Genomic DNA, 13651 nt, shown 5'->3' with positions numbered 1-13651 from the left:
TCATCATGCTGGGAGCATGTAAACTGAATTCAAGCATAGTTCTTCGTTTTAAGCTTGTGTAAAAATGAAACTTAATCCAAGCATAACTTTTCGTTTTAAGCTTGTGTAAAAATGAAACTGAATCCAAGCATAGTTTTTTCGTTTCAAGCTTGTGTAAACATGAAACTGAACCCAAGCATAGTTACCTATGGTTCAAGCTTGTGTAAAAATGAACCCATTTCCATTTTTAACCCTCGTGATTGTCATTCTATTAGCCTCTTCCGCCAGATGAGCCTTGGTTTTTCTCCTTCCATCGTCACTATCTGCTTGGCTGATCATACACTTTCACTTGGTTGTTTTACCCTTTTTGAGGAACAGTTGCAATGAGTGGTCTTATTAGCCAGCCTCTTCACATAAATCAACATGTTTTGAGAAGTTCCAACATCACCGGAACCAGTTGCTATCCTAGACACCACTTGTTCCTCAAAGTGGAGTCCTCTTTAAGCTCTTTTCAGACTCTCTAAACATGAAAATATTGCCGAGCGCTTGTCCTTTCCAGCTCGTTAATGGATTGGAAACGATATCTCTCTTGTATTATTTTATGCTTTTTCGGGCTTGAGAGATTAATTTACGAAAAAGAACTTGTGGAGTTTTCTTTTTGTCCCTTTTCAAACTCTCTAAACATGAAAAGGACCGAGTTATCTTTGTCGTTAAACTCGTTAAAACATCAAATAGCGACAAACTTGTCCATCTAGACAAGACCATGTTTCACCTTCGCTAGACTCGTTAAAACATCACATAGCGATGGATTCACTCGAAGGGTGGAATTATACAACAAGCATATGTTATCCTCCTCAAGCTTGATTAAAAATAAAGAGGTACTGGTCAGCAATGACTGGGGAAAATGGAAAAAGGGGTAAACCACTTTATGGTAGCAGGTCGCTCTTGAACATGACACTTTCACTTCATCTTCGTGACTATTTGGGTCAGGTTATCTGCTTGATGGTTATCATACTTAAGGTCTATCACACCATCCATCACTTTTGGTTTTGGGTCAATGCTGCCAATTCATTCAGACTATTTGGGTTGGGTTATCTGCTTGATGGTTATCATACCTATGGTCTATCACACCATCCATTACTTTGGTTTTGGGTCAATGCTACCCATTCATTCAGTGTCGTCGATATGTTCAAGAGAATTCAATCAGTAAAGTTCATCCTTTTCAATACTCATAAACCTTAATTTTCATGACCGTCATTCCTAAACCTTGTGTCATCAGTCAAATTCCGTCTCCAAAATCACTACACTCGTTTCGTGTCGTTGATGTGGGATACATCAAGGCCCTCCTGCGACGAGTCGCTTCTTGTTGACATTAGTACATTATCCAAGAAGTTGACTTAGAAACACCCTTCCAGTACCTTGAGGCTTGCATACATCAATGGCAGGTTTCTCGCTTCCGGCAATAGGTTTACATCGATGGCCTTTGACCGAAAGACTTTGTGTGGTGTTCGACATCAAATCATCCATTCGCACCATGCAGAATGTATTGTAGTACCTTGAGGACCATTATCATTATCGGTGATTTCTCTCGCATCCGTTAACAACTTACATCATTGGCTGGTAATCAGATGGTGTCTTCCCATGTTTGACTTCAGATCATATATTCACATGGTTAGACTCGTACTTGAGCAAACGATTGAACGAGATAGAAGACCACGGATCTAGTTTCATCCATCCAGGCTGTGATTTCAGGAGTACTAAATCATATGTTCAATGGCTTTACATTGATGGTCATTCCGATCACGGGTCTATATATGTAGACGACTGTTTATGTACATGTAATGAAAGTTTATAAGCTGAGCATGGGTATGCCTTCCCTCAGAAATTCATGTAAAATCAAATATCATGATATATGTATTGTAATTGATGTAGGTCACCTTCCACTTCGATACCTCCTCATCACATTGTAAAGCATTTCATTCGACATTGGCATTTTCCGACTTCATGCTTTAGGGGGCATCTGTTACAGATCCATTTGGGCACATCAATCCCATCATCCAGATCAGTGTTTTAGGGCTCATCAAACCCTAATTTTAGTTGCTTCATGCCCTAAACAAGTCACCCCTTTGAATGCCTCCTTCCCAGACAGTTTCATGACTTGAAGACATCCAGAAATAGCCTCTAGAGGGACCAACATAGGTAAGCCCTTATAAAGGTGTGATGCAGAGCAATTGAGTCCACTGCTAGGGTGCTCTGTGGGCTTCCTTTCACTTACGCTAGGCGAGATTGAGCGAAATTCACATAGGGTTTGGGGAATATTCTTATCTTTTGGAGTCATCTAGAAGGTTCCCTCACTTATCAACTCCTATGAGCTCGAAAATGGATGAGGAATGAGTTAAGGTGCATCCTATCCTCTCATCCCTTCCTCCATAGAACTAATTCTAAGTATGGAAGGCCATTCAATGCCACCATTTATGACAAAACCTCCTTCATATTCCTATAAATTGACCACTCATCTAAGTGATCAGGGGCTTGATTATCTTGAATTGTAAGGAGATAATGTTGCTATGAGATTTGGCTTTGAAGCAAGTACTGTAATGCTACAACTTTGTCATGCTTTTGATGTGATGTGGATGGGATCCAAGCTGGAGGAATGGCTTTGAATCAGACACCAATGGTTGTACTTCCTTCTTCTATTCAATAAAGTGTTTGAAACTTTCTCCCATATGTTTGTATTGTTTCATAATGCTTATATGTGTGAATTGTGTTTGATTCCTTTCACTTATATTCAATAGATCATTTGCTTTGATCAATTCTTTGTTTTCTATTGTGTTTACAGGCACTTCTCAAGCGTATTAAGTACGAGAATGAGCGACGAGATCGATACAAGGGAGACGAGAGGAAAGCGGAACTCCAAGTAGGTCTTCTCATCTTTTCATCTCATCTATTGCTTATAGGAAAAGACTAAAACACTTTAAACTATTGTTCTAGATATAACTACTTATCTAGGGAATTAGTATTTATCCATAGATACCAAATTCTCTAAAACAACAAGGGAAGAGTGGGGTGAGGGGATTTGCATGATATCTAGATCCCTCCATATATTAACCCCCTCCAATGGGTCTGGTGTATAATCCACTAGATCCTCATACCAGTCCTGTGGCATTTTATGATATCAGGAATATTCATGAAGAGAGGAGACAAAGAAGAGTAGTGGGTTGACTCGTGGATTTCCTACAACGAAAAATTGGAAACCCTAGTTGCAAGTTGAACCCTTGCAGAGCCATCTCCTCCATCGTCTATGTCTATTCAACTACGCCAAACTTTATTATACAAAAAATCTACTTTTTAATGTTTCACCTTGCATTTGTCATTAACATTGAATAAAGAATTTGAAACAATTTAAAGAGTTTCAAGATTAACATGAACACATTCAATAGGGAACTCAATATGTATATTAGTATTTAAAATAAGAATAACATTTTTCAATTTGTATTATTTATATTTTTCTATATGTTTTTTAAATAAATTAGATTTTTTACCAGATTTCATTTGCTTACTTAAACATACAAGATTTTAAGATGCTATATTAAAAATAAATATTTATATATCAATGTTTTATGATGAATCAAATTCATATGTTATTTTTCATAACATATGATTTTTTTCTCAATTTTCATCTTAATGTGAAAAATACTTTTAGATATTGTCATATATGTACGTATGAAAAATGTAAAAAAATGTATTTTTTTCTCTCTTTTCATTCTTAAATGGCCATACAAATACTCTATTGATAATCTCCTCTTTCTCTATCCTCTTATTCCTTAAGATGAATCCTTATGTGCATTTGAAATGTCAAGCAACAAACATGTTTATTGTGGGTTATTCTCTAAAAAACTTGCAATCCAGTAATATAGACCACAATAATCTTAAATATGTTAACTTTTAAAATATACACATTTTTTTATTATTGATGATGATGAGATTAATGTGGAATATTATCTCAAGGACATTCATCATCATCTTATACAGACGATGTCCTCTAAGATAATAGGACATTGCATTCATATATATCATAATATTAATTATTTTGGTTGCATAACATGGCTGGACTCTTAATTGAATGGATATTAAAAGTCCCTTTCTTAATGGTGACTTGAAAGAAGAAGTCTATATGGCTTAACTTCCAAAATTTGAAATTCAAAGACGAGAACATTAAGTTTGCAAATTAAATAAAGCTTTATATGACTTGAAATAGGAACCTAGAGCATGGTAATACCAAAATGAATGAATACATTAAACATGTCGGGTTTCATCGTAGTGAGTTTGATGATATTGTATTTTAGGATGCAAGGTCAAAACTTGGTAGTCATTTTTGTTTATGTTGATGATTTAATAATTACAAGGAATCATGAAGTTCACATAAAGCAAGTGAAACCAAGCCTTAAAAAATGGTTCAAAATGATTGACTTGGGGCCACTTCAATACTATCTTAAAGAAAAAATTTGTCAACAATCTCATTAAATATTCCTTAGTCAAACCAATATGCAACATAATTGTTGAAGAAGTTTGGCATGAAGGATTTTAAACCCTCTCTTACACCTAGAGCAAAACTTAACACTTCAAAAATTGAAAGGGGAGAATTGGTGAACAATACTAGCTATAGACAATTGATTGAAAGCCTTGTTTACTTGACAAATACACATCCATATTTGTTATATGCAAATCAATATTCTTTCCATATTCATGTAGGAACCTAGAGAAAGTCACTAGAATGCAACACAAAGGCTCTTAAGTTCCAAAAGATTTTGGACCTCTATAAGAAAAACGGTAACTTTGCACTTGTTGAATATTCACATGTAGATGTCATTGTCGATATTTATGATAAAACATCAAATTTAAGTTATTTAGTGAATATGGGTTCAACAAAAGTATCTTAGAGTTATGAAAAGTAGGTTATAGTGACGAACTCTTCAACATAGACAAAATACATCTTAGCTTAGGAAACAACATGTGAAATAGTTTTCCTATGCAAATTTTGCATGGTCTTGATGCTATTCAAAAAATACCAACTACTTTATTGATTGATAGTCAATCATCAATAAAAAATGACTAAGAACCAAACATGTCACACCAAATATCACTTCATTAGGACATTCGTCAACAATGACATCATCAATATTGTCCATTTGAAGATCAAACTTTAGATATTTTTAACAAATGACTAGGTGAAATAAAATCAACTGGTTTACCTATGAAGTTGACATTTGTAGAAATAAACTTTTGGATTAAAGTGGGGAATGTTAGCCAAATAATCTTAAAGTTTATTTAGATAATCATTTTCCTATTATAATAAAAAATAAAGTTATTTTCGAAGATAGGTATTTCTTAGGATATTGATTGTGGAGTATGACCTAAAATTGCTTTTACATAGCTAAGAGTTTGTCTTCCTCAGATGTAAGGAAATAGGTTAACGACCTAAGAGAGGCATCTAGTAGGAGTGAAATCCTGACCCCTTACAAACCAGTAGCTAGTCATTCTGGCATGGTTTATTTGAATAAAAATGACGAGTTAGTTCACATTCGTGGATAATAACTAGTGATAATTGTCCCCGTTGCTTATTGACAACTAAATTACTATACATTTTCTCACTGTTTAAATAAAAAAAATATATCCTAAAAAATACATTCTCCTTATCACATCTTTGTCATAATAATTATTCTTACATTATTAATAAAGTCACATGCCATATTGATATAAAATTATACTTTTTTTATACACTATTCATCTTACTTATTACCTAAATTTCTTTTCCAAATAAGTTTTTTAAACACACTAAAATTAACAAAACCACCCTTCGCCATTTACTTACTAAAGGTACTTCCTCTTGTATAATGATTATTGTATTAATTAGTAGCACAAGAAAAGACATAATTGTTGTATTAATTAGTAGCACGGGGAAAGAACAAATAATCAAGTTAAGCCCAAAAAAAACTCGCAATGCTATCGATGACATGAGATACCCCATGTCAAAAGGTTCATAGGAAAGGTGCCATGGGCAACATGTAAAGATAGTGTATAATACGTGACTAGTGAAAAGCAGGGCAAATTGTTGCGCTTTAAGGATTGCCTCTTCACCATTTTGGGACATGATCAGTCAGCTCTTAGGGATCATTTATACTGTAATTAGAAATGTCTCGTCTCGAGACTCCGATAGGAGAGAAAATAGTTGCGGTGACATTAACCTAAAAGTTTCAATTCAAAGCCAATTGCTTTGGGTATATAGATTGGCATTATCGCATTATAAGGATATTTGGCAAGGGATGCTAATGTCCCACGCTTTATGCGTTTAAATTATATGAACGGGAGTGGCAAATATTTGTAAGAACTATGTTATTATTAAGTGTAGGAACGAGTGTGTGATAAGGGGAGGAGTTTTGCAAGGATGAGAGCCGGATGCTCAGTGCTGCTTTCTTCCTCATCTACGACAGTAATGAGTTATGCTGCAGGTGCTGGTAGAGCAGGAGGAGGAAGGGGGACGATGGTGATGGCATCTCCAGCATCTACTACTTTAAGGTGGAGGTGGGCCAGAACAATCTTCCCAGCAGCCAGAGGGGGAGGTTCCTTAAGTTGGAAGAAGAGCAGCAATCTCAGGATTTCCAGAAAGCTGTGTTCTCTTACCAGAGCCTTCAATGGTAATATCTCTATTCCACCCAGGGTATGGAAATACTAATTTGTCGTGAATGACTTCTCCACATTCATTTCATGCTCGCAATGACCACACCGCCATTTTTTAATCTGCCTTGTATTAAACGAAGCCAAAAAAAACAATGCCAGATAATTTGAAATAAATTAATTTAGTATTTCATTCGATTATTTCTCACTTGGAATTTGCATTGCATTCTGTTAATGGCATCTTCACAAAGCCACTCTAATTTTATTTTAGTTAATATTTTCATGTCAACTGTGCCTTCGTTACCCGAATTCATGAATTGCAAATAAAACCATTATCCAAAGCTTAGATTTTTTCATTGTCTATGCAAAGGAATATAGGTAAGTTTACTTTAACTAAGCCAGACTGAATTGGCATGTAAAGCAGGGCAAATTCAGTTATTTTGCCATTTGGCCACCATTCCGAATGTCTCTGGGTGTTTTTGAGGAAGTTATTTACCTTAACCGGCTATCGTGGGTATATATGAGACTCTGAATAGTATTTCGGTTTCTATTATCCTGGAAATACTGAGTTTGATAGCCAGCTAGGCGCATAATTTGTGTCAACCACAGAGTTCTACTTTGGACAGGGGCAATCTTCTTATTAATTGTTTCTTGTTCAACATGATAACTGAAGTTATCAAAGATGGTTCCATATTGCCCTTAAGCGTCGAGTATCCACCACCCAACAAGATGCGAGATACCGTTTCACACTCTGTTTTATCACCTGTCATGGGTTGCAAAATATAAATTAGAAGTATCAAAGATGCTTCCTTATTACATTTAGAAGTATCAAAGATGCTTTCTTGTTACATTTAAGTGTTGAGTATCCATCACCTATCAAGATGGGGGACACTGTTTTACATTATGTTTTTTTCAATCACCTGACCCAATTCAACTGCTTACAACATTTCCCCTGTGGGGGTGCGCTGGCTATTTATTTTGAGGAATTGGGCCCTGGCAGGGGCTATTGTAGCACCCTGCTTTCCCTGAACTGGTTGACATGTCATGGCTGCAAAAATGATAACGGTAAGCTGGTTTAGGCTTCATACATTTATCGAGAATAATTATAGGTTGTAAGACGGAAGCAACCATGGCATTGTAGAAAAGCAGCAGGCAGTGTAACTTATTAAGCAATACGGCTCATGAAGATTTTTGGTGATTTGAACCTTCAACAAACTCAAGCCACAATTTCTTTTGTGATAAGCAGGGTATTAGATTTTAGTCCACTCAGAAAATATTTCAGTGTTTTTAATTTTATGCCAGAACCAAGCACATTCAGATTCATTACCGGTCATCAGAGAGTGAGAACAGAAGGAAATTAGAGTGTTATATTGCAGGAGCGAAGACCGGCAAGCAGATGTTTTCTTAAAGGTATTAAGCAAAGACAAGTCAAGTTTGAAAGCTTCAAGGAGGTGGTTGGTGTAAAAGAGAAAAAAATGGTCATTTGAGAGGAGGGTATTAACAGTTAGACTATGTAAAGCCAATTCATATGGTTACAGGCTTTAAGAACAGAATCTGCGCTTTAAAAGCGGTACAAAAAGCTAGAAAAATATGCACATACAAAAAAGGCTAAAACACTATAAAATTTCTCTTACTACAGGGCATTCTATTTTAGTGGGAGACATAAATCTGTTTTATCTCTAGGGACTAAAAATAAAGCAATGTAATGTTATATGTTACAGTGCAAAACAAAGACATTGAACTTGGAGTGAGATTCTTCCTTTAATTGTGTGAGTGGTCTCCTGCCTATGCACTGTTGCAAATCTAAAGTTTCTTCCAACATTTAAGTTTGCAAAAGTTAAAACAGGTATTGTTTCAATAAAATTGGTTAGCCATTAGTTGCACACCGTAGAATGCTCTAATTGTAGATTTGTCTATATAACTTTTCCCTGCCAAAATTTTGTTTCTTAGTAGAAGCAGTGCTGTCATTTCTTAAAAAAATAATCAAGATACTCATGACATGAATTTCTTTCCTCTTGAGATCTTAAGTAAACTTTTGTGATCTGCTTATGGTTTCAGCAGATAGTTTATTCATTTCATTCCTTTTGTTTCCAAGGAAAACTTCGAGGGTATAGTGACCCCTTTGGGAAAATCACCCTTAGGGTTGAAAAGAGCACATGTCATAGAAACCACAAGTTGTTGAATGGGATAGCATTCTTCTCCTTACAGGCATTTGATACGGGGTTACCTTGTTCATCAGTTAATGCATTCAGAACAATGGAGACCATTTCTTTATCAGATATCATCTCTCCTAGATCTTGCAGTTGAGTTCTTATTTGAGATGCTTTTGAGAGACATGTAGATATCCTTTTATCCTTTGATACCTTCAATTTGAATAGATCAGATCTAAGTGATATGACCTTTCTTATCGCACTTTCAGAGAATAGTTCTACCAGCTTATCATGTACCTCTTTTGATTACTCTAGCTCTGGAATGAGGGGATCTTTGACAGACTTCATAAGAATCTATTGAGCCCTTAGATCCCTTTCCATGTATTCAGATAGTGCTTGACCTTCGGATGGTTTGGAGACTTTTCCATTGACATGATCAATGACTTCATTTTCTTCGAGGACTATGTCTATCCTCCTTTTCCATGCAAGGAAGTTCGATGACCCAACCAACTTATACATCTCCTTGCAAAATGAAGTCATTTTACTAGATTAGATTATAGAAGAAAAGATACTTACTTGTCAAGTGAAGATGAAATCTTCAACTTGATCCCTTTGATGATGATGATTGATGAAGATGTCTTAATGCCTTTTGAATGATCTTCTTCTAGATGAAATCCTTGCTTCAATAAAAAGGAGATTGCCTTTTTGATGATGAAAACGCCTTTTGATCTAGCTTTCTTTGGATGAATAGTCTTCAAGATACTTCAACTTCAAAATGATTGAGAGAGTGTCCCACGAATGCTTCTTTGGTTGATCTAGGGTTTTTACTTTCTTCAAGATGATGATGTGATCTTGATCTTGAAGTGCTTCTCTTGGAGAACTTCAAGCTACCTTGATTCATAGATCTCTTCAACTTAATGAGGGTCTTTGTGGTCTTTTGATGATGACTAGAGGTTCCCAAGACTTCCTTTTGATGTAGACCTTTTCTTCAACTAGGGTTTTGTCACTTCCTTGTAGATCTTGACTTCTAGATTCGCTTTGATGCCTTCCTTGAGATTTGAACCTTGAATGTCCCTTGATAAGATGCCCTTCCTTGACATTGTCACCTAAGCTCCGATACCATGTTGAGAAATCTAGGGCATAGCAATTAGGTGATTTCTCTATAATAGATAACTGCTTGTGAATACTTTTTACTTCTTATATTAGGATCTTCTTTTACTTATGTTATTATAGTGTTCTTCTTCATCAAATAGTTACCAATGCATAAAACATATAGAGACAAGAGACACACAATGTAGGCTATCAGCCAGGGCCAAAACCTCTCCCACTTGAGAGGAAAAACCCAAACGAATTCTTCTTCTTATAGAGACTTCAATTGACGAATACCAAGACCAAGACCCTTGACCTATTTGCCTCTCCAAGACCAAGACACAAGACCTCTTTTCTTCAATAGCCAAACTGCTTGATTCTCCTTCCTTCTCGGTTATCCTTTAGATCTCGGCTTTTAGGATCAGACCTGCAACCCTCGACTTCTTGTTGAAACCCTAGTTGCAGTATGTGTGACCAACTTTTGCACTTTGCTACCACTTCGCTTGGAGAGGAGACCTTCTTATGACTTCTCCTTAATTTGACTTGATGACTTCTCCTTTGATTTGACTTCACAAGTGATCTTACTGACCTCGGCTCTTCTAGCAATCTTCTTGGTTTCTTCTGCAACAGATGCTGCCTTCTTTCTTCACACGTGTGACAAGAAATAGCCCAAAACAGTCCCAAAAACACTACTAAAGACTTCGCTCTTCCTTCGCTTTACTTCGCTGGTTATAGGACTATCTTTCTTGACCTTTTCGCACTTCTTGTTTCATACCTCTTCTTCACCTAAAATCTTGCTTCTGAAATGAGGCTGAGCTGCCTATTTATAGTTGTTTGCCCATCAAATAAGCTGACATGAGTTGAGGGTGAGACGACATGTCTTTAGGTGCAATTTCATTATTCCATCTTGAAGCCGACTTGAAGGAGAGTCTTTAGCTTGGTCTTGGAGGGCCCTTTTATTCTTTTAATGACTTATACAAATATGTAACATGCCCAAGAAGGGTTCTTCATACATGACATTGACTCAATTTGACTTTATGACCAATCCTAAGGGCTCACAATGGGAGCCTTACCTAAAAATAAAATTCCTTGCCCATGAAACCCATGAGATAAACATTACAATAATAATTTTATTTTTCTTCTTTGCATCAATTACATAAAATTACAATTACATATGTCATTATGAAGACCGAACCTAGTTACAATTTTCAATAGCTCCTAAGGCTGAGTAGGGACCAGCAACATCAACAGGGACACAACCGACAAATTCAGAGGATGAGCTAGATATTCCTTCGAGCTCTACCAGGAGGAGGCCGAGATGGGCCGAGCAGACATTGATGGATGTGAAGGAGCATGTGCAGACTCCTAGTAGCACTTTCAGGCAGAGTAGACCACCAACTAGATATTCCAGTTATTTGGCACTATCGAGCAACATCAGTGAGTCTGAGCCTTCCACTTTTGAGGAGGCTATAGGTGAGCAGGTTTGGAGAGATGCCATGATAGAGGAGTATAGCTCCATCATGAGAAATGATGTTTGGGATATAGTGCTGAGACTGGAGGGGAAGTCTGTGGTCACTTCTCGACGGATCTATAAGATAAAACATGCAATTGATGGCAGTATTGAGAAGTATAAAGCGAGAGGATTCTCCTAGAAGGAGTGGATTACGAGGAGACATTCACACCCATCGCCAGATATGCATCTATTAGAGTAGTTATGTCCATTTCTTTAGAGATGGGGTGTTGGATACATTAGATGGATGTGAAGACTGCTTTTCTCAACAGAGTGATTGAGTAGGAGGTGTATATTGAGCAGTCTCAAGGTTTTGAGGTATATGGGAAAGATTCCCATGTATGCAGGTTGAAGAAGGCCCTTTACAGGTTGAAGCAAGTTCCACACATGTGGTTTGCCAGGATTGATGGATATCTTCTTAGTTTGGGCTTCACCAAGAGTGAGGCAGATCCTAACTTGTACTATGTACTCGTTGACGGTGAATCGCTCATCTTGGTATTGTATGTGGACAATCTTTTCTTGATAGGATTGAAGAAGCTCATAGGGATGTGCAAGGAGGACCTTGCTTCAAAGTTCGACATGAAGGACATCGACTTGATGCATTACTTTTTGGGATTGGAGGTGTGGCAACAACCAAGAGAGATTTTCCTTGGGCAGGGCAAGTATGTAGTGGAGATCTTGAGGAGATTTAGGATGGAGGATTGCAGCCCTGTGTCTACACCCATGGTTGCTAACCTAAATAAACTGAGCACTTCTGTAGGTGAATTAGTGGATCCCACACTGTATAGGCAGTTGATAGGTTCCTTTATGTATTTGGTCAACACTAGGTCAGATATATGTTTTGTTGTGAACACACTTATTTAGTTCATGGTGGAGTCGAGACAGGTTCATTGGGTGGCAGCGGAACATGTGCTGAGATACCTGCGTGGGGCAATAGACTTTGCACTGAGGTATGTCTAAATTGGAGGAGTGGAGTTGTAGGGGTACACATATTCAATGTTACATTTATTGTTATTGGCAATTTATCGCCGAGGGTCCAAAAATTTAATTATTGGCAACATCGGGGAAATTATCGGAAAACTTAAAAAAATAAAAAAATACTCATTTTTTTCAAAATTTTAAACTTCTAAAGCAACATCAACATCAAATAAACACATTGTCACATAAATATGAAGATAAAACTACTATATAAAATGTATAACATGTCAAGTGGTACATCAATCATTGATACTAGATAATAGATACTGAAATATCACATTTTTTCAAATTTTTATTCTTTTAAAGCACTCAGCAAACACCAGCATTAAACAATTAACAAACACATTGTCACACAAATATGAAAATAAAATTATAAAACTACAATATAATATGTATAAGATGTGGATACTATTACTAGATATTGAACTCTGAAATATGATATTTGTCATTTTGTCTTGACTCCTCAGTCAAGAGTTCTGAGTCCTGACAAGATAATAGTTAAAACTTAAAACTTAATACAAAATCACATTAAAACAAAAATAAATGTATCTCATGAGATTATCATCATGAGGCATCTAGATTCTAGATATTATAAATTTGTAATGTCCCTTCCTAAATTAAATTGTTATAGGTTTCTCTATTCTACAATTTTGAGAATTTTGGAAACATGGGATTCATGTGAATTTTCGAGAGAGACTTATGAAGGAAAATGGGGGGCCGAAATATCTTTTTGGCCAAGCGTGGGGGCCACCCACATGAGGAAATACGCACCACTTTAGAGAGAAGTTCGAATGGCTAGAGAGAGAGGGTCGAATTGCTAGTTAGAGGGGGCCCACATGGGAAGAGAGGCCTACGAGTTATAAATAGAGGAGGCCCAACTGCTTAGCTGGGTCACTCGCTGTTTAGCATGAGCTCTCCAAGCGGAGAACTCACCCTCTCTTCGGTGGACTACAAGTGCTACCCTTGTGAGGTTTATTTCTATCATTCTGGGAGATTGTAGGTGGATATTCAGAGCACTCAACTCAACTATCATTAAGCCAGAGTGTACTTCAGGAGGACACAGTAGTGGAACACACAGTAGCTATTCTAGGGGCCTTCCGAGGAACAATTGCCGAAGGAATTTTGGTGAAGGAAGTACAGGGGAAGACTAGCCTTTGGGAGGATTTTGGGGGCTGGAGATTGCTGTTTGAGAGCAACGTGATTGACAACACTTAGGGCCAGCGTAGGAGTTTCTCACTGGGCACACGTGGGAATTCGTGGGTCAGTTTGT

The 13651-nt window shown here is 36.9% G+C and overlaps 1 protein-coding gene across 3 annotated transcripts in view; it reads left to right on the top strand.

Annotated features, from left to right (window-relative positions):
- Positions 1-6126: 6126 nt before the first annotated feature.
- Positions 6127-13651, top strand: part of LOC149204584 (uncharacterized) — a 403576-nt gene continuing 396051 nt past the window's right edge. For 2 of the 3 annotated variants that reach the window (XM_089394761.1, XM_089394760.1), the window contains exon 1: positions 6130-6674. In XM_089394761.1, coding sequence (XP_089250887.1) covers positions 6425-6674 — 250 coding nt within the window. In that variant the 5' untranslated portion in view covers positions 6130-6424. Of the gene's footprint in view, positions 6675-13651 lie in introns of all 3 variants that reach the window. The other variant, XM_089394759.1, reaches the window with a different exon arrangement.

The sequence above is a fragment of the Pinus tabuliformis genome, chromosome 1_2, assembly GCF_031772625.1.
Source record: "Pinus tabuliformis cultivar Carrire ecotype Pingquan chromosome 1_2, CPIR1, whole genome shotgun sequence".
NCBI lineage: Eukaryota > Viridiplantae > Streptophyta > Pinopsida > Pinales > Pinaceae > Pinus > Pinus tabuliformis.
This window is presented reverse-complemented; position numbering and strand designations above follow the sequence as displayed.